General features: G+C 41.0%; 1 protein-coding gene across 6 annotated transcripts; it reads left to right on the forward strand.

Moving 5' to 3' along the window:
• Nucleotides 1-1,310: 1,310 nt before the first annotated feature.
• On the forward strand, nucleotides 1,311-20,005 carry map6a (microtubule-associated protein 6a). Of its 6 annotated transcripts, XM_056397782.1 has the most exons (6): nucleotides 1,311-1,465; nucleotides 1,562-2,412; nucleotides 14,522-14,738; nucleotides 14,894-15,108; nucleotides 18,098-18,208; nucleotides 19,508-20,005. In XM_056397782.1, exons 2-6 carry the CDS (start codon nucleotides 1,700-1,702, stop codon nucleotides 19,653-19,655), a joined length of 1,404 nt encoding a protein of 467 aa, XP_056253757.1. In that variant the 5' UTR covers nucleotides 1,311-1,465; nucleotides 1,562-1,699; the 3' UTR covers nucleotides 19,656-20,005. The 6 variants fall into 6 exon arrangements, with proteins under 6 accessions (XP_056253757.1, XP_056253756.1, XP_056253758.1 ...); XM_056397781.1 differs by having other exon boundaries at nucleotides 1,351-2,412; XM_056397783.1 differs by lacking the exon at nucleotides 18,098-18,208 and having other exon boundaries at nucleotides 1,352-2,412.
• The last annotated feature ends 1,979 nt before the right edge of the window (nucleotides 20,006-21,984 follow it).

Raw genomic sequence — 21,984 nt, forward strand, 5'->3', positions numbered from 1 at the left:
TTATCCAAGGTGTTGATGAAGGGGAAAGAAGATAACAGGAGATAATGGAGGAGTCATTCATATATTGCATCACACGTCAACACAACACTGAGACACACTCTCAGAGGAATGTAAAACCTTCTTGCTCTCACTATCTTTTTTTTTTATCTTTCACTCGTTCCCTTCAGTTAGACTGACATGTGTCAGAGACAATGGGTTGAGTGCCATTCTATTACAGTTTTCCCTTTGATTACATCTTCATAATTTATTCATTCATTCAGAGATCCTCTGCCCTAATTACCTCATTAACACTTTGATCCTGAACACACAGTCAGTTAATGTTTTACCTGCAGCCGCTGACAAATAATAAAGTCAACACAGTTAAATAAAAAGGGAAACATCATGTTTTAGAGCTATCATTGCTTCTAAAAATTAGGTGACCACCTCCATTATGAAAACTCATGTGTTTACATTATGCGCTGGTCTTTCAGATTTTTTATAGAAATTGTTGTCCAATGTGAAATAGGCCCCCAGGGTGTGTAAATGTGTTGGCATTATTCATGTTTGCTGCCTCAGTCTGACAGTCTTTGTTACAGTGGAATGAATCAGTCACCAACATTTAACAGTGTTGACATTTTAATGGTTTTGATATAGAATATATTTTACAATTGTTATTGTACTTCCATATCAAGAAATACATATATCAATTACAATATATATTCAATATTATATGTATTATATTATATTATGTTATATTATATTATATGTATTAGTTAGCGGCAATATTATCCTACTTAATATTTATAATATTTATTTTTCTATAGTGATAATTATATATTATCATATATATATTATGTATTTATTGTCTTTTTATTTATAAGACAACAACGTTTCTCATTTTGTTTTATCTAATGTCAACAAATATCTGAATGTTGAGAGAAGAAGCTGTAATGTGATGGTTGGACCAAACGTCCCCCCCTCCTCCTGTACCAGTACGTTGCGTGCGTAAAGACAAACCATTTACGTCAAGTTCGTGGTGTTTATACAGCTTATAAAGGAAATCAATGTTATTCAAATTTCAAAATCAAAGCACCAGGCTTACGTGAGTGTTTATGCTACATATAGGCAAATGAAAAGAAAAACCTAAGGCACTTTCCTTAAATGTGTCACCCGTCCGTATGGCCTATGCAGAGTATTGAACAACGTATAATACATCAATTTCAATGTCCTCTGTTCTGTTTTGGGTGTTTTTACACCCTATCACACCCTATCACCTGAGCGTCAATAAGGCGTTTAGTTTGTTCGGTTTTCAGCCGGAAGTCGTTTGATATTCTCTCTGACTTGACGTTATTTTCCTCGGCTCTAGTTTGGTGTCTCAGGGATGCTGAGCAGGCGGGCGGGGCCGTTTTTCCTTGCAGTGCCTTGCCGTGGAGTGATGTAGCAAGACATACGGGACAGAGCGGACACAGAGGGAAACAGAGCCAACGTCAGTGCGGTTGTTGTTGTCTTTTTTATACTAAAATTTATGGCATTGTGTTGTAGTAGCATAATGGATTTACTTGACCTAATCTAACGTCAACAGTCTTGGAGCCATCCGTGCAGCCTGACACACGGACATCTTGTTTTTCTCCTATCGGGATACCAGGGTGCAAAGAAAATATTTCCCTGCGTTTCGGACCTGGTGGAAATCGTGTTGTAGTGGAGCTCTCCAACCCTCACCATGGCGTGGCCCTGTATCAGCAGGGCGTGCTGCATGGCCCGCTTCTGGAACCAGCTGGACAAGGCTGACATTGCGGTGCCTTTGGTCTTCACCAAGTACACGGACGTCTCTGAGATGCAGCACATCCAGCTGCAGCCGCCGCTCCACCCTCCCCAGGGCCGGGTCGCCATAGAAACGCAGCCGTCTCGCGCAGAAACGCGCACCACGACAACAGCACGCGCGCCGCGAAGGTGCGTCTCCGAGGAGCGCGTGAGCAGCTCGGTGATGCGCGAGGACTTCAAGCACTGGAAAGTGCGACCCGAACCGAGCTGTAAACCCAAGAACGAGTACCACGGACCGGAAACACCGTTCAACAGCGAGACCCAGTACCAGAAGGACTTCAAGCCCTGGCCCATCCCGAAAAGGTACGACCACCCCTGGATACCCAAACCACCGACCACCTGCGGTGACGACCGTGCACCGGACAAGTCCAAACACGTGAAACAGCACGTGGCGCAGGCAGATGTGGACAGCGGCGTGGAGAAGAGCGCTATTGCCGACAAGGTGCAGGAGAAAGACCTGCTCCAGGGACAAGAGAGGAAAAAACGGCCCAGTAAGCAGCAGGGGGTGAAGAAAGTTGTCGTGAAGGTGGAAGGAGAGGGCAAAGGGCGGGCGGCCGCGGATGCTGTGAACAGGCAGATCAAAGAGGAGATCACAGCCGACAGCTCCTACAAGTGAGTTCATACACTGCCTGTCACTGGGAGCCTAGGGGCCTCAGGAGTCCATGAAGGGGTCATGGGGTCGAAATACGTATAAATCAGACTTTCATTCATTCACTTAATTAAGAAAAAGACCAATACCCAGAGGTTTTACACACTATAAATGTATATCTACAAAAGTAATCTGTTGTCAGATAAAACAGAGACTGTATGAAAATAACTGGGGTGGGGAGGAGGGGTCAACATTATGTCTTATTTTTCAAAAAGTAAAGTCCTATCCATCTTTATTTACATAGTCTACTGTTGGGACCTTCTACAATCACCCTACAAAATTTAAAAGTACCCTAAAATAACACTATGGGGTTGGTATCTGCCATTAATAACCAAAAGTCTACAAATAATTGAACAATTGTCATAGTTATGACGGTTTATTGGAGGTCCATGGACAAACCTTTAAATAGGGGACCTTGTCCAGAAGAAAGGGGCTGCACCCGACCAAAGATTTTCCTAATCCACTGGTAGTTCAAGCGTTAGCTGACTACTCATTGCACCTTTATGATATGTTGATATGTTGTGGCTGTTTATATTTTCAGGGGCATCAGAAAATGATTTGAGGTCCAGGGCTGAGAAGCAATGTTGTTATGACGTTGCATCTCATTTCACTGATTATTGGCGTTGGCGCTTAGTGAACCTGTGTATCAGCAAACTCAGTGTCTGAACTCAGAGTGACTAACCACTTCGCCCAAGTAATATTTCACATTCATACAAGATGATTTTCACTGGCTTGTGCAGTGGATGCTGCACTGTAGAAGTCGACTAACTTTCCCATCCTCCGCTATACCGGCCTTAAACAAATAATTCCTAATCATTATATTGTTATTAAACCTTTTTCTCCATGTCTCATCCATTTAACTGAGACTATTGCATGTTCAGGAGAAACATAGTCAATGAATTATTGATATTGTAAAGAAAGTATTAGAAATATATTCATAGTGTAGTCCATAAGACGACGACAATCACACCGTCACTGTCTGTGACGAACTGAACTGACTGAGAGTCATCGCTTCCTGTGGAGTTTGATTTTTCTTTTTTTCGTGCGACCAACCACCAATCAAAGACGAAGACTCAAGACTTCTCCTCACAGTGAGGGTTGGGTATCAAGAACCAGCTGGAGCCAAATTTCATTTACATTTCATCACAGAGCAATCAACATTTATTTTCTCAACTGAAAGATAATTGAATTAAATGGAAAGGCCAAGGTGGAGTTGTTGTCAAACACTGTTGATGTTTAGGCCCATGAGGTTAATCTCTGTCCTATTATGCAATGATCACCAGGATGAAGGGAACTGCACGTCACATCACACTCACTGTTTGTTTGCCTTGTTACAGGTCGCATTTACGTCTGTGAAGGCTGGTGATGAGAGTGGGGACGATGTGATATATGGTGTCACACTTGAGCCTTTATCTTGTTGTTGAGTCATATCTCATTATTTGTGTTGACTATTATAATTTCTTAAACATTTAGTTTGATTCAGTCACTTTACAGGATGCAGGTTTTTATATTTTGGCTCAGGATTGTAGGACGCCCGGCCGCAGTGTGATCTGGCAGGCAGAGGTGAATGGTACAATGTGAGATCAGAGAGTGAGTTTACAGCTGTTTGGTGCCCTGCTGCCATGCCTTTGTTGTTGAGCGGACCTCAGGGTGCAGCCCAGGGCGCTCTTCCCCCACATGGCATGAAATGGCTGCACAGTGACAAGCAGAAGCCCAGTCAACCCTCAGCTTTCCTCTGCCAGCAGAGACTCAAAGCAGGTCAGCTGTGGCTTAATACCACACACACAGTTACACACACACACACACACACACACACACACACACATACACACACACACACGTAAATACATACACATTTACTTCGGCTTTCACTTTTACATTATCGAAGAATGATGCATCACTGTAGAGCACCATCAGAGTCTGATGCCTCAGTTAGGTCTGTGCACTATTGTTGGAATCAATTTCACAATATAATATATTTATCCGATTATTTATATACTGTACATCACTGGACTGTGTTTTCATCACAAATCTCAAACTTTGATAACAAATGTTGGAATCATTCATTTGAATGAGAGAATTTGAGAAACAACAAAGCACGATGATCATATCATCACAGTAAGGTTCTCGTAGAGGATAATAACTAAATATTGAGTCATTTCCCATCTTTGTACTGACTTACATAAAGTGATGAGTGAGAAGTGCTGTGAAAAAAACATTGAAATCATAACATTTATCATCAAAATGAAACAAAACTGGGGTCTGATATACATGCACATATATATATATATATATTATATTTTATAATATACAGTATATACAATAGATCGTCAACATTACTTTATGTCCTATTGTAGTGATTTGATTGATATGTTTCTCTCCTGGAAGAAATTGTTAAACAGACCATGAAGTAAATTCACCTTTATACATAAACTAAGAATGACCTTCCCTTTTGCTTCATGTGCTGTCTGAAGACGTTCTCTGCTGGGGCCGGTCGTAGCTGACTACTCATATATCACTATCAGATAAGAGACAACAAAAGAGCAATGCAGAAATGCCAACATGTTTGAGGTAGCTAAGAAACAATGACACCAAAGACCCCTGACTAGTTTATTTTAAGCCATGCTGGTAGCCATGTCTGTCTGTCCTTTTGTTGATGAGTCAGACCATCACTTGTGATTCGTCTCTTTGTGTATGATTTGATCTTGGACTGAGATATGTGGGTTTTGAGTTATTTTTGAGATCCTGGCTAGTATGAGGCCAGTTCTCACTTTGGAGTGGGACACAAATCTGAATCTGGTTCAGGTTTCTTTGTGTGGTCTGGAGCTGTTCAGTGGTCAGATTATGATGTTTACTTGTGGTCAACTTCTATCTGAATCTCCTTGTTTCTTGTTCCTGTTCTTACTTCCAGTAAATTTTTGCTTCCAAAGCTTCTGTACTATGTATTAAGTTTAATTATGATTGACAGCTACCAAACATCACAGTAAGATCATCATAGCACTAGACACATGCATTAATCACGTCCTGTCAAACAGTATACAACAAGAGAGCTGCAGTAAACATGAACACACAGACTGACTTAGCTGTTTTACCTTAAAGCAAATGATTTTCACTCCTTTATGTTATTAATTCCTATTTATTCAGAGCTGTGGGGGAATAAGAAACATGAGAGAAAAATCAATTATTATATGGTGCATGTGGGGAGGCAAGTGTGATGGCCAGACTGTAGCCAGGGGTGGCCTCGGCCACCACAGCACACCCTCTGCCTCCACCACTGTCTTTAACTATATTTTACAGGATAATAGACTTTGTTGAAAGTGCGAGTATCATCCAGTTCATAAACCTCAGCTTCAGGTTTTTGGAGCGCTTCAAAAATATCTTTTGTGTCATGTTCGTCAAACTGACAGCTGACTGAATGGGGCTGCTGTTTTCTACACTCAACAAGACGGCACAGATTAGCAATTTGTGCACACACATTATTGAAACAAATTGCACTAAATTGTGCTAATTAGTTATTTTCAGCTCCATGACACTTTCTGGGCTTTGTAAGATTGCCTTGTAATTCTGTACAGGAAGTTCGGTGGCATGCTGACATCCCCAGATGGAAAATCTTCACGAAGCAAGGTTGAAATTTTTAGTTTTTAGTAAAATGCCTTTTTTTTTTTTTTAAATGTCTCATCTATTGGATGAATTGTCATGAGATTACACACATCCTTATACTCTAATCACATTCATTAGAATCACACCTGTCAGTCCGATGAGGGAAATATCTTCAGAATTAATTAAATTTTTTAATGAATTGTGGTAATCCCCAAACTTTTCCTTATCACACTACTGACATTCCCATCAGCCTCAGCTATGCCTTGTGTTTACCTTGTTAATTAGCAAATGCTAGTATGTTAACATGCTAAACTAAGATAGTGAACCTGGTAAACATTATACCTACTGCACATCAGCATATTAGCACTGTCATTGTCAGAATGTTAGCACACTGGTGTTAGCATTTAGCTCAGAGCACCACAGTGTGTAAACACACCTGCTCAGGTGTAAACTCTTGGTCTTGTTCAACTGTGAAAAGTCCTACTTGAACATATCTCTCTCAGGGTGCTTTAAAAGATTAATGTAAGACATACAAACTATAAAAAGGAGAATATTGGCTGATAAAATCAAATCCATATTGTTATCAGCCAATCAACCTTTCCAACCCTAACCCACGGACCTTTCTCTTTCTCCAAAGTGTAATTATGGTTAGAGTATAGACCCTGTAGCGGGAACCAGCTCTCCTTATGGAAGCACATGTTCCAGTGTCTATTCAGAGCCAGCCCTGCTCCACCATTGTGCTGGTTTGCACCGGGCCAATTAAACAGGAAGCCCTGAAAATAGAACCCTCCGCTCTCTTTTCTGACGAGAACACTTGCTGTTTTCATAAACTTTTATTTATACAGTTTGCTGAACACAAAGGCTCTTTTTGCAGTGCACCTGGGAAATGTCAAAGACGACTATAGTCCTTTTATTCCACGGTTAGCTATTTCTTTTCTTGCGTGAATTGGTGCAGTGTTTGCACCCAGCAACCTCCCAGTCTCATCCAGTCTTCATCTCGCCGCTGCATTATGTATAAAATACCATTTTCTGCACGAGAATAAGTCATGAGTCTGAGTCAGAAGCTGCTGGAGTCTTTGCTAGTGTTTTCTTCTTGCTACCAGGACTGCTGTACAAGACAAAGGCCATTTTTCATCTTGTCAGGGTTATTTGCTGCATTATGGGATGTGTAGCGTCTAATAAATGACATTTAAAGAGCAAAATTAATTATCAAGCAAATTAATGAGAATGACAAATGAGAGTGGAGTGTAATCTCTGAGGTGGTTCGCTGAGTTCAGAGAGGCAGAGAGATACTGACGAGGCATGAATTTTTTATTTTGATTTGTGTCACGAATCATCGCTCAACATTTTTCACTGCAGCTCAATCTCAGGAGCTTCTTCTTCTGATTTTCTCCTCTCATGTTTCTCACCTGCGCACACAAAATCCTCCCTCTGTCATATAAGGATGCTCAATAAACTCAGAATGAGTTTGTCTTTTGTGTCACGTTTACAGAACGTATGGAGCATTTTTCAGTGGCAGACAGCGCACTGCAAAGAGGCCAGTGGATTCAGTGGATTTAAAAAATGATCCTCTTAGAGAGCCTGCAAAGCTTCATGTTTTCCTGACAAGCAGTGAATGCAGAAACAACGATCCTGCTTCAGCGCTGAGACAGAGAAACTGTAAAGATGGCGGGTTGTTATCTCAAAGGTCCCACGATAATTTGTTTTTTCAAAAACTCCTTTGATTTTTTTCTGCTTTGATAGTAAAACCCAGTGTGGTTTAGTTTGTGCAGTGTTTCCACATAATGTAATCCTAAAATCTCAGCTGATATCAGTTGTTGCATCCATTCAGAGCTATGCCAGCTAAAGCTAACTGTCTTATGTAATCAATCTAATCTGATTTTATCAGATCTGATTACAGTTAATTCACAAGGAAATATCCTCAGATTTGATTCTGGAGATGAATGATTTATGTAAGATGCTGAAACCCAATTAAACTTTCAGTTGTAACCAAACTCTGAAACATTGTAAGTAACTGAAAACTTGCGCTTTGTGATAAACTGGTTGTTGTTTGAATGGAAATGAGCTGTTACTGACAGTTATTACTCACAATACCAAGAATGCTTGTAAAATCTGAAACCAGCAATATTCCCATACATACTGCAATGTGCTGTTTCCACTCAGCCACTGCCTAAGAAGCAACAGGGAGGCTGTGAGATAGAGATGAGGCCAACTGATCCCAGGAGGGACTATTGACCAGAAGCTTTACACCCGTTGTCAGGAAGTGGAGCTACAGAACTGTGCGTGGGCAGATTGACTCCCTGGAAATACTGTGAGAGAAGGCGGCCAGCCCTTTATCTGAGGCCAGCACTGGTGTGGAATTAGAGCCAGAATCACTGAGGCCACTGTCAGCGATGTCTGCACAGACATTTGTCTCAGAAATGCTCAGATGTATTTATGGTTTACAGGATTTCAAAGTGCAGCCCAACGCAGAGTCACACACAAATTCCATAGTCCTCAGCATCCATACACACTATTAGGCATGAGATACAACTAGATATTATTGTCCTGACTGATTTAATAAAAATTTTAACAATCAATTATTCACTTCGTCTGTAAAAGGTCAGAAAATTGTGAAAAATGGTCATTTCAGTTTTTTGTTTTTTATAAGTATTGTGTGTTGTACCTTATCATTAGAGGGCATGGGGCATCGCTGTGACATGTAGGATTTATTGTGATCTACAAGGATGGATGGATGTGGGACACGTACAGAACAGTAGAGGCTGATCTTTTTTTTGTTTTTTAGTGACTGTTGGATGGATTGACATAGAGTTTAGTAAATTCTGAATACTATCAGAGTTAATTGTTCATATTTTAATGATGTTCAGCAGGTTATGTGCTATTTATGTTCTTACTGACGCTCTTTTACATTCCTGGGAGTTGTTGGAGACGGGTCAGCTTAGAATTAAAGGTTTGATTCACATTATGTATTAGGGATTTTATAATACAGTCAGATTTTTTTTACTGAAGTCAATTTGATGTGATGTTTTTACTCCACTCAGCGGCGCTTTTCTTTGGCCTGCCAACAACCTGTCATCCTGCTTCTAACTGTGTCAAGGCAACTTGTGCAGCTTGACATTTTTCACCCACTGTGCAGAAATTTGTACGCATTTGTTTTTATGACAGCTGCGACCGGAGGCATCATGTTTTCAGGTTGTCCATCACTGGGAGTGCCTTGAGGGAATTAAACTGATTAGATTTTTGTGGTCAAAGGTCAAAGGTCAAGGCCACTGTGACCTCACAAAACATATTTTTGGCCATAACTCAAGAATGAAAATGCACCTTTTATTAAGTCTCAAATGTCTACTGCAGTATATGACATGAGTCTGGAGAGACATGGATGTAAACTGCAGCCTGACTGGTTGGTGGAGGTATACAAGTACGAAACAGTAATTTATTTTTTTCTTTCACAGCTCCCCCGTGGTGCGTGGTCCAGATTGTGTCATGTCAGAGCACGGCTGCAAGAAGCTCAGCAATGTTGTACCCTGGCGCTGTTCCACCACTGTCAGTGCCAGTGTTTAGTTGTAGTGACGGGGCCTTTCTCTGCACTTCCCTCCACCGCAGTGGGTCGGAGGGGTCAGACATCCAAAGCAGCTTTAGTCACACAACAGAAAACATCAGGCAGTATCAGTATGGTAACATAGTATGAGCCTCTGTGACTCAGCTGAATAATTTCTTCTGAAGCAACAAAAAAACAGTAACAGTTACAAGATAGACCGGGAGCTTGTTTGAAATGTTTATTTCCACAGATTCAACAAAAATGGAAGGTTTGAATTATTATTCACTGGTGGACTGCATCACAATAACATATAACAAATAAGGAAAATGAACTGAACAGTGTATGAAAATGACTCCTTAGCTACAAGGCTGAAAAAGCAGGATCTGCTGCTTTGTATTGGAGACTCAGCATTTTTACACACTCGATAGATTAAGATGAAAGATTGAATTTTCTACTGAATATTTCTCTTGTAAATTTCTGTCTCCACCAGGAAAAGATTTTTTTGTACATTTCGTGTCTAGAATGAGCTGATTAACGGACAGCAGTGACTATAAGACTCAGAAACCACCATGATGAAGGAAAGATGGCTGAAAACATGGTGAATAAAATGTGGCATAGTGGAGAAGAGTTTTGCGAGTATGTTCAGTCCGTCAGTCCCTGCTGCTGCTTCACAGTCTCAATAACCTGCTAGTCTCTTTGTTGCTCAGTAAAATCCTACATCTGACCTCCCCAAGGCAGCGAGCACTGCAACAATATTTACAGTTCTGAATGGAACAGCCTCGTGTGAACCTCAAACTCTTTTCAAACCCATGATGTACAGTAGCTTAACACTCATTTTTAAACAAGTACCAAGTACACACTGACCTCTGAGACACAGGCTGTATTGTTACACAGTCATATGTTCATGAATAGCAGCTATGTGAGAGCACAGCCCGGTGTTTCACACTGTGAACACTCACAATCTGTCTCCTTCTCCGTCTTTCTCAAACACACACACACCCTGTGGTGTCATGTGAGAGCTTTACACCCTTGGCCTTGGACATTGTTGTACGACCTGTCTCGGCACTGAGGCGTCTTGGCCCCGCTGAGCGTTGAAAGTGGACTTCAGTCCTGTTACGTAATAGCTGCCTGTGTGGTTTCCAGCTCTCCTCTGCACCACTGGAGGGATTTCTGTGCAGCAGCCACATCACTGTCACCAGCCTTTGTATCAGAAAGAGTTGGATTTTCTCATTAATGGCGGAACGACATGTTACGCTTCGGTTTTGTTTAACACGCGAAAAGCTTAAATGTGAGAGTCTGACAGCTAATTTGGGTTTAAATGGATGAGCTAATTATATAGTTGGGAAGATGAAATGGGGAAAGTTTTTAATTTTAATGGAAAATCTGTCTAATATTTTGTAAAATGTCTTATCTTTATTGATATTATAAAGACATTATATATTATAATATTATATAGACACACAAAGGTTAGATGAAACAAGAGCAGCTTAAGTGACAGTCATTATTTCAGCCATGCTAGCTGCGTGGTTCAAGGGATGGCAATCATGGCAACAGCAACACAGGTACAACAACCACAAAACTATAACAACTAGAATCACTGTAACTAGTTTCAGATTACATCACTGTTTATCCAGAGCCATATAAAATATTAACCATTTGTGTGAAGTTTCATGAATGTCGTAATTGCTGTGTGAAGTCTTGAGTAATGTCTAAAAAGTGTTTTATGAGGTCACTGTGACCTTGACCTTTGACCACCAAAGTCTAAGCAGTTCATCCTCAAGTCTAAGTGAATGTTTGTGCCAAATCTGAAGGGATTCCCTTGAAGATTTCCCGAGATATCACATTCACAGTGAGGTCACTGTGACCTTGACCTTTGACCTTTAGCCACTAAAATCTAATCAGTTCGTCCTTAAGTCCAGGGTTGGGTCGGAAATCACTCACTCATTCACTACTCCCTCGTCACTGTCCAGAGAGTTCAATGCAGACGACTGTATAGTGAGCTCATCTGTAAAATGAAAAAACACTTTTGGACTCTACTGTTTTTCTGTCTTTATGCACAAGCGCAATGCATGATGGTATATATTGGTTGGTTAGTAAATGATTGGTTGTACACTACTTTTCACAATGCTTTGTGGGATACTAGGAGTCCAGTATAATAATTCTCACTATACATTCGGAAAGCACTACAAAATGGCAAACTCACTATATAGTGGACGATTTAGGGACACAGCCCAAGTCAATGTTTTTACCAAATGTGAAGAAATTCGCTCAAGGCTTTATGGAGATATTGAATTCACCAGGCCAAAACTTTTATGAGGTCACCATGACCTTGACCTTTGACCCACCAAATCTAATCATGAGTCTTAGTGAATGTTTGTCCCAAATTTCAAGAAGTTCCGTCAAGGTGTTGTTGAGATCATGTCCAGGAGAATGGGATGGATGGACGGACAGCCTGAAAACAATATGGATCCGGCTGCGACTGTCGCCAGCGCCGAGGCTTAAAAATATGAGAATGCAGAATGAGAATAAATCCAGGACTGAGCCTTTTCACACAGTCTGTTGTTTATCGTCTCACTGCCTCATGCTCTCCCATGACAAGCCTGCACAGGAACGCCTGAGGTCTGAACTCAGCTGTTACTCTCAGAGCCTCCTCCTCAATATATAATACATTAGAAGATTTAAAATCAATGCCCCTGTCCCTGCTACATACATTACATTAAACTGGATCACAAGGCTGTTTGCTGTAGTTGCAGTCATTGATTTCTTTCTATAAGACTTGGCCTCACAAATCGTTCTAATGAGTCTCTAGTTCAGCAGCCCGGCCTCGTCTGCTCCTCTGCCCACACTCAGTAGTGTTGCCTAATGTTGGAGCTCTTCTTCACGTTCACAGGGAACAGAGACTCTTCACTGAGCCTCAGCTACAGTCGCGTGGCTCTGAGTGTTTGTCCTGAACTGTGCTGTGTTGGGGGTCGGAGAGTTTGTGATTGAGACTGATAGGTGTCAACTGACTGTCCCAAACCAGAGAGCTGCCGTTAGCTGCTGTTGCAGGGGGACGAACTGTGAGACACCATCAAAACGTTTCATGTCCTGAATGATGACACAAGGTCAAACTCATGTGCACAAGCAGGAGTCTCTTTTCTTGTTGATTATTGACAATTTAACCATTTTACTGTTTGACTGTGACAACTTCAACCAGTTCAACCAGAAGCTCATTTGTTGTTACCTTTGTTATTTTACATCTTTACATTTTCTGAACAGTGGTGCAGGTAAAAGTCTCGTTGAGATTAAGTTGTTGAATTGTATTTTATGTTTCAGGTATAAGCAATGCTGCCAATAAACAGCAGCTCAATGTTTTATTTATCACATACCAAGGTACAATGGACAGGAAGTAAAGAACGAAATGACAGACTGCGAAAACAAAAAATAGCGGCCAATAGAGCAGCATAAAAATATTTTCAACATATTGTTATTAGTCCCATAGTAGATTTCTGTTTTCTGAAGCACGGGCAACCATCCCTATAAGAATTTCAGTATTTTCTTTTATGACAGTGATATAGCTGGACACAGATTCTTCATTGTGAGGATTTGCTGCTTGTTTCATGTGATCATAAACTCAATGTATTTATTCTTGAAGTGTTGGTCGAACAAAACAAACAAGGCTTTGAAAAATTTTGAAAATTGTGATTTGCTTTTCACTATTTTAATTCATTTTATGGACTAAACGACACAGCGGATTAATTGGTCATGAATATAACCTTTACAGTTGCGTCGATAATTGAAATGGAAGTAATTTCTGTATCTGTAACATATGGTGGTTTGGTGCAAATGACTGGACGAGTAATGCTGAGGGAATATAGTTACACTGCAGAGAAAAATCAAACGTAAAGCAGAGAGAGTGATTCAGTGTGCTATATTAAAGTGAAAGATTTTAATAATCACCTGGTATCGAGCTGCTGCGGCTGTCCTCTGTGGTTCAGCTTTAAATGTGAGGAGGCTGATACATGCTGCAGGGCTGCTGCCACACCGCTGACCTTCTTCAGAAGTGCTGCGTGAGGACTAGAGAATATCACACCATCAGACTGTGGTGCAGACCTCCTCCCTCTTACAGACATACTCTGCTCTACAGTAGTAATGCACCACTATTTTCTCCTGACAGTCATTATAAACAAGGTGTTATGTTGCCTACAATAAAAGTAATATGTGTTTTTTGTAGAGGTTTTCTGTAAATGATGCTGCAACAAGACAGTCAACAAGGAAATACAGCAACACACACACATCAAAGACCCAAAGTAATATCTGGTTTGCACATGGACAATTATATCAGCAATATATTGATACATGTGCATGAACCAGTATAAGTGATGGGGAAATATTGAAGGCAGGAAATGTTATTATTGGTGTTAAAAGAGTAGTTTGACCTTTTGGAAAATTTTGCTTATTTGCTTTCTTGCTGCTCTTTGTACACAAATAATGAAGTTAGAGCCAATAGGTAGTTAGCCTAACATAGCTAAGGGCTAAGTATTGAAACCAAAGCGTTAACTGATGCCTGTTGTTTTAGGGAATGACCGGTGCGAGATTAGTCCTTGGCCAGGTTCAGTGACTTCCTGTTTTTCAGACAACCAGGGTTTTTTTTTTCCTTCATTGCTAGCTGTTTCCCTCTGCTTCCAGTCTTTATGCTAAGCTAAGCTAACCATTTCCAGACTGATATCAAACCTCTTCATTTAAGTCTCAGCATGATATTTCCCCATGTGTCAAATTATTTCTTTAACGTCAGACCTTTCAGGCTAAAACTATTCCAGTTAGCCCTTAACATTTCCTGTTAACACCAGCATTTACAGAAATCATTAACCCAGAAGGTAACTTGTCACCCTGTCACTGTTAATGGGTGTTAAAGCTCTGTAGATTTTACAGCTGACTTCCTTCTTTCCACACAGAACTGAATTCAAGGCTTACACAGATGTGAAGCCCACCAGGATGATCCGGGCCAAGTCCCAGTACCTGCCTCCGGATGACAAGACCAGCCTAGAGACCAGCTACAGTGCCACCTTCAAGGGGCAACAAGCCCCGCTGCGGTCAGCTGACAACAAGGCCGTGGAGAGGAGGAGGATACGCAGTTTGTACAGCGAACCTTATATAGAACCCTCCAAACAGGTGAGAACGCACCTGTCTAACTGTAGTGTGGTTAAAAATGTATGTAGGGAGGGGATAGCTGATAAAATTACTGTAATGCTGTAAAATCACACAACACAGTTTTGGAAGTTACTGGCCAACCCAGCAATCTGATTTCCGCTATCCAACATCCTTAGGTTGACAGATATAGTGCCACTCGCTCTAAACCCAAAAGGTCTGGAGCCACAGCGGCAGGCCAGGGCAAGCCAGTGAAGAAAGCCAAAGATAAGCAGAGCGCCGCGCTGAAGGGCTCCAAGAAGACGACCTCGGAGAACCAGCCCGAGAACCGGCCGGCGGTGGGGGACAAGGAGAAAAGTAAAGAGATGAACAACAAACTGGCTGAGGCAAAAGAGTAAAAATCATTAAGCACTACTTCTCCTTTTATTTCTTATTTTCTGGGGGAAATCAGACTCAGAGGCTGCAAAATTAATTAAGGTTTTCATCATTCTCATCTTTCTCTTCTTTCGTCTCTGTTCCCCCTCCGGTCTCTTCTTCTGCTTCTCTTCTTCTTTATTCAGTCTCTCAGTATCCACTCATTCTTCTCTGTCCTCTCACTACCTCTTGGCTACGTTTGTACAATAGCACTAGAATAAGATGTCGACATGACATGTCATCGCTCCGCCTGCCTCACGCTATGTTAGATCGCTATTGTAACGAGTGGGTAGAAGCGTCCTCTTCCTCCGCCATTTGATGCCACCCACCACCCCCACTCTGCTCGCCTCCATCTCCAGGTTGCCATGGCTACCGGCTGCCTGGCTAGCCAATGGATGGCTCTTGTTGCATGGGCCCACAAACAAGCAATTCTGAAGGGTTGGCTTTGATCAGCTGAGCAGATTGCTTTGTTGAATTTATCAAGGATTTTTTTTCCTTCTTTTGTTTTTTTTTTTTTGGTTTTATGAAATAAAGATAATCCAATTGGCACTTTGGACATGGTCCCTGCTCTTTCTAAATTAACATCAAATCTGAAAATCTTTGATAAATGTCCCGCTTGGTTTAGTCATGAGTGTCTGATCCACAGCTTGTTTTGTACCTGCTCTGTCATCTCCCCTGCTGTCCTCTGTTCACGTAGAGCTCACAGGGCTCAGTGTGTGTTGGGCAACACCTTGTTAAATGTGATTTAGCAATTCAATGTCTCATTTATAAGATACATATAGAATTATTTCATCTTAAGTAAAACACCCAGTTTGTTTCCTTTGTTCATGTGAAACCGACTCACACAGTTCACTCAAGGTTATTTTGCAACACCCAGTTTGTTGCCAACAAACCATCTGGGTCACACTAAACTGATTATGCATTAAACACCAGTCGTTTGCATAGCAGATGAGAAGTCCCGCTGAATTAGATAACACAGTCACGCAGTCCTAATGTCATTATTAACATTAGAGTAATAACATTTTTTAGAACCAGAGAGCGATGAGTTCATAGATGTTGTGTTGAGTTGTATTCTGTCTATCATTCCCTGTGTGCAGAGCAGTCAGTCTCAACAACCATAATTCATATATTGTGTAATCACATATTATCTTTATTAACAAGCTTCACAACAGTTATGCAATTGCAGTAGCCTGCGCCGAAACACACGCCTCCTCTTCTTGAAATGTACTCTGCCCAGGGTGACCGTAACCAATGTGATTAGACCGCCATGGGACGACATGCAGACGGCTCATATTGCTGCTTAACAGCACTTTCCACATCACCTTTGAAGAGGGAGCTTTATGGATGAAGCACAGATTCACTATTCATATAAATCACAAAAGATCCACCGCCATTTGTTAACATGAGAAGTTTAGATTCAGTATTTTATTCTTATATAAACCAATAACTTCACCTTCTGTGTCATCTTCTCGTTTTGCCCAGATTCCAGGCTGAAAGTATGAAGAGTAAGTTGGTTTGATGAGGTTGAGGTTGTTGAAAAAAAAAAAAAAAGATGATTCCACACTGGATCTACTTCGGCTCTGTGTGGCAGGTTCAACATGTTGGAGCCGTGTTTGTATCCAGCAAAAGCAAAACCAAAACAAGCTGTAAAGCCTCTGTTTTTAACTTCTGGTTTAATCCAGATTTCCTCAGTGAGATGTGTTGAAGAAAAGGGAACAAGAAGTAAGTTGTATTGTGACTGTTTATCTGTTAAAACAAATTATAACCTCCTTTGTATATAAAGCTTATATTTGTGTATAAATATCATAGCAGGGCTACATGTTGGCTAGAGCCAAAGCATCCAGCTGTTTTCTCTAAATCTTAGCATATGTACGTATAGAGACGCCTGTTTTTTGGGCTTAGAAGAGCACTGTTCAGTCTTATCATGGGTCGACCCGTCAGTGTGCTCCACTCCCACGCAAAACACCTCCCTGTTCTCATTGGTTCTGCTTCCTTCCCTCCATTCTGATTGGACGAGTCTCTGTTTTTCTGTGGTGTCTGACGCAGCAGCAACCATCACTGCAAACCACCATGTCTGTCCAAGCCGAGCACGCGCCCCGTCAGGAGTGAAGGCCCAACTCATTAGCATTTCGCAGCCTTTGGTTGGGGGGACGCTTTGTCGTGTAACACAAAGGAGGGGGCTTGCAGGAGCAGTAAATGTACACAGTGCTTAGCACACACCACACACCTGGTGCTATCTTTGTGAGTATTAGGCAAATAAGGATAGAAAGTATGGTAAAGAAAGTTTTGTCTTGGGCAAAAAAAGAAAAAAGAAGAAAAAAAAGAAAAGAAAATTGACTGTGACGTGCTTGTGTTTCTATCTGCTTGCTCATATTTAATGAAACATTACAAATAAATGCAAAAAAGCAGAAAAAGCAGTGTCTTCTTTCTTCATTTTGTTAAGAAGATTAGTGGTTGCAGGTATCTGTCAGTGTTTCTCTTGTCCCAGTCTTTGTCTTTGTGAGACAGAAAACATTTTGTTTTTAAATAAATCCACATGGAAGAGAATTTTTTTGCTCTCACTACTTCTTTCTATGCTTATCCAAGATCGCACCGCATTCTGGCATGAGCTCTGACATCCTGTCCAGGCCCTGCATGTTGCCCTCATGTGAGAACTGAAGAATATATTATTCCTGCACCTTGTCTCAATATATTCCAAGAACTCATCCAACTTCTAGAGCAACATGCATGTCAAAGGATGTCCAGAAACTTATTCCAGAATAAGATGTCATGTGCTTCTTTATGCCTCAAGTTCATGTATTAGTGATGCTCTTTAATGTGAAAAAAACAACCAGAAATGTGTGATATGACATTTGCTTTCTCATCCTATAGTCTGGTGTCATGGTTTGAATATTTGAGGATGTCACATTTGGATGATGCTGTGTCCAATTTCCTGTGTGCTAATGAGTGACATTCTGATTCATTTGAAGGGTTGTGCTAAAACAGTACCACTACATACAACTCTGCCAGCCAATCCGAGATATTGGCTGGGTGCAGACTCTAAAGCAACACCTGTGGGGCTGTGCACTTCCCAATCCCAGGTAACCAATCACGAGAGCAACTAAAGAAAAAAAAATAGACTGCGATCCACAAATGCTACTCATACCCATTCATACATGCTCATGGAGTTTGTTATTTACTTTTCTTTTCTATTACAGTGGCACAGTTTTGTTTTTTCTGGTGAACCACCACATTATTTCTGGTCCACTCCTCAGGTCATAGCCCTTCTGTATTTCTCTTCCATATGGACACTTGAGTAAGGGGTGGGAGGGGGTGAATGGGGCTGTCTGACTGCCTGCTGTCACATCCTACATACCAGGTTCCTTAAGGTGCCTTTTCTTAAGGAGGCCACAGGTTTAGTCCAGTCATCTCCAACATCACAGTCAGCTGCAGTGACGCAGCCGCTCTTCATGGTTCAAAACAACCTGCATGACTTGAAATATCCACCCAGGAGGGAGAGTGGAGGTCACCTCCTCACACATGTAATACTGGTTTAAATTTTCATACTGTGTTTAGACTATAAGGATCATTTCTTTCATTCTGAAGCATGCTGCCACTGTTTTCTGTTGGACCTGCAATCGGATTTTCTGTTGGGTCTAGATTTTGCACTGTACCTAGAATATCTGTTGAGCTTTAGCATGGATATGAGATGGACTCACCTGGGGTAAGTACAAGTGGAATGAGGGAAGTGGCTCTGCTTTGGAAAGAGACTGTTCAAAGGAAATTGTAAGTGCATGTTCAAGATCTTCACTCCAATTTGCAATTTGCTAATTGATTTCCATTCACATATGATTTAGATTTCCCAATAATGTATCTGCATCCTGTAGTTTTCTTTCACAGAACACCCCGAGACCCTCATTGCACTATTGGCATCCTGTAGTTCACGTCACTGAGATTAACTGAGTGGGTCAAAGTGTCAATTAAAGCCAATGGCCTGTATTGATCATCATTAGAAATAGACTAAACACTTCATTTTACATCTGTATCCATTTAGTCCAGTCAAGTTTTCAAAGTCACACTATGTATTTCAAGATTTTTTTAGCTGGTAAATCATAACAAGATCATTATGAGGCAATATCAATGGCAAGCAAACAAAAAAAAAGAATCCTGCAGTGTTGCTGCATCTTTGTCTCCAACTTGAGTTTTCATCCCTAAAACAGAAGTCTGATCTTCGCCTCTGAAATGACGGTCACAGGGTGCTCGGCTCGACTCAACCCAGTCACATGCTGTTGTTCACCTGAGAAAAATGCCTCATCGTGTGTCTCTCTCTCTCTCTCTCTCTCTCTCTCTCTCTGTCTCCTTCTTCTTCTCTGGTATCTTAACCATGTGCTGCCTCCTAGAGATGCTAAAGACGAGGTTCTCCGACCCAGTCATCATCATTCCCAGGGTGCTGCTGGAGGAGAACCATCACCACCACTGGAAAGAGCCGAGCCGCGTAGGAGCAGCGGAGTCGTACGCTTTGCCCTAGATGTGAACCAGACTGAGTAGTTCTGCCTCTGAGGCAGTTACACCTTCATACAGACACTGCTGCTCTGTACTGTAAATATCTAGTATTTAAAATGGATTAGGAAAAGAGATGAATCCTACACACAGAAAAAAGCTCACATATTTGAAACACGCATGTTTGAAACAGCTTCTGGCTCAGAGGTCACAGCTGTTTGACCCTAACGGCATTATTGCAAAGGTGCTATATTATTTTCTGGTTTCATGCAATTTATTTTGAAGGATATTGTCAATATTGTTAGAGATATCACACCATAAAGTGCTTATATTACAATTACAAAAACCTGTACTGTACATTGATCGGTTTTAGTGTAAATAAATGAGCATAACTTGCAGATTGCCATACTGTATTTTAATGTGTGTTGTATGGTGGTCAGATGTGTTCAGATAGTGGGTTAGAAGAGTACGAAATGATGAAGAGAGGTGAAGTGATGAAGAGTTGAGCGTGTTGCATCGGGAGAGGACTCCTGAATTTGTTGGATGCAGAAAATAAAACTTAAAACAAATGGTTTTTAGACGTGACAAAGTTATAAAATCGTCTCTTCTGCCGAAAGGATACCTGCGTTTGGGTGCCTGTAAAAAAAATTATACTTTTTATGATATCTTACATCATATTCAAATATGTTTTTAGAAATAACCATTTTTTTTGGTTTAACAAAAGAAGCCAACGTTTTAAAGTTAAAAAAGTTTGTTTCTGTGTAATTGTTTCTTCACTTGGAGAGTTTCTGTGTTCACCTTAAATCTGACTTGAACACGTTCATATGAGCAACTAGTTTGGAAGCGACTCGTTATCCAGTTCGCACACACTGAGAACGGACACATCGTGTGTAGATGAAATCTCACAAAGTTTCATATCAGACACAAATTCTTAGTATTTATTTTGTGTTTTTATTCGTGTTAAAAAGGAACTCCAGTGACAATCCGCATCAACGTCTGTTTCCAGGCGTGGGGAGCACTACTAAAGCGTTTCGTGTCTCTGAAGGGAGCTGTGTGGTGACGTCTGATAAATGTCCTCAAGTGATGTCACTCGAGTCAGCATCAGTTGGGTCTGAAGACTACAAGTTTGAGAAGTAAAAATATCTATAAGTTTGGAGTTTGAAAGCAGTGAGCTTACCAGACCTGTGTGACCCGTTCATCCTCTCTGCTCAAGGCTTCATCAGCTGCTACTAGAATAACACACACCTGAATCTCTGACCGAACCGCTGGCGTTGTATCAACGCAGGTTTTAACGAGGAAGAGGAGCGTGTCGAATAACAAAGACAAGATTTCTGCTTCTGCTGCATAGATTATGATCCATTTGTTTTAAACTATCCATCATGAGTCTGACAGTGTTGTAGGAAGTTATTACTTGGAGTTATTGCACATACCATTCAACCATTCCTCCACCCAGATGGTTTTATGTGTCAGTGTCAGGATAATAACACTATAAGACTAGTTCCTTTTAGTGGCTTTCCAAGAAGAGTCTTGGACTTTTAATTTTTACCTTTTGGAGGGAAATTAACTGTTAATAAGCAGGTAGCAAAATAAAACAGAAAACTTTATATGTACTTGTTCAGTACAACTAAAAATTCTCGACAAATTACAAAATATCGGACAACGTCAAGCAACAACAAGAAGAACGTTATGTTATTACTGAAAAGGATGTGTGGAATGGTTTGATGATAAGAACAGAACTAAACAGAACTGACCACAACCTGGGAGAAGCTGGTGGGAGAAGCTGGTGGAAGCTGCGATAATTTGGTAATTTTAGAGAAAGCACCAGGTCATCAGGTACAGGAAAGCCGCTGCAGCCCGTGGAGCTGTGGCGGTCCGGTCGATGTAGAGATGCTGTGGTGGTGCCAGAGGCTCAGGGGAGATTGAAAATTAGGCCTGCTGGTCCGGGTCAGGGAGGGAGTGGACAGGGTGGAGACCCTTGCACCAGTCAACAAGCGAACGCCAAGATGCGTTCAGGGGAGGGTCAGTTTTCTTAGAGCAAGATATCAACCTCAGAGTCATCACACCACATAAGGACCTCTTTTCCTGCAAGTTAAATCTCAAAGACAATGAAATGCACATGAATTTATCCTGCTCAATATAGATCCAGTTATTAGAACCATGGACCTTTAACTAGTGCTGATATTTTCATAACTGGCTTCGATGGGACATACAAACTGATTAAATTATATTGTGATGTGCTATTTAAACACTAATGTGGGTATTATTATATTTACATACATTAGAAAATGGTATTAAAGGCAACACTCCAGATCCAACATCATCCAACAAAAGACAGTGAGACAAGTCAGGAACTAGAACTTGTCCATTATCAAACTAC

Source organism: Seriola aureovittata, chromosome 15 (assembly GCF_021018895.1).
Source record: "Seriola aureovittata isolate HTS-2021-v1 ecotype China chromosome 15, ASM2101889v1, whole genome shotgun sequence".
In the NCBI taxonomy this organism is placed as follows: domain Eukaryota; kingdom Metazoa; phylum Chordata; class Actinopteri; order Carangiformes; family Carangidae; genus Seriola; species Seriola aureovittata.

Coding starts and splice junctions, on each gene's coding strand:
- map6a (XM_056397782.1), top strand. CDS start 1,700: ATGGCGTGGCCCTGTATCAGCAGGGCGTGCTGCATGGCCCGCTTCTGG. Junction 15,109..18,097: donor AAACTGGCTGAGGCAAAAGA/GTAAAAATCATT, acceptor ATTCATTTGAAG/GGTTGTGCTAAAACAGTACC. Junction 18,209..19,507: donor TGTGCACTTCCCAATCCCAG/GTAACCAATCAC, acceptor GCTGCCTCCTAG/AGATGCTAAAGACGAGGTTC.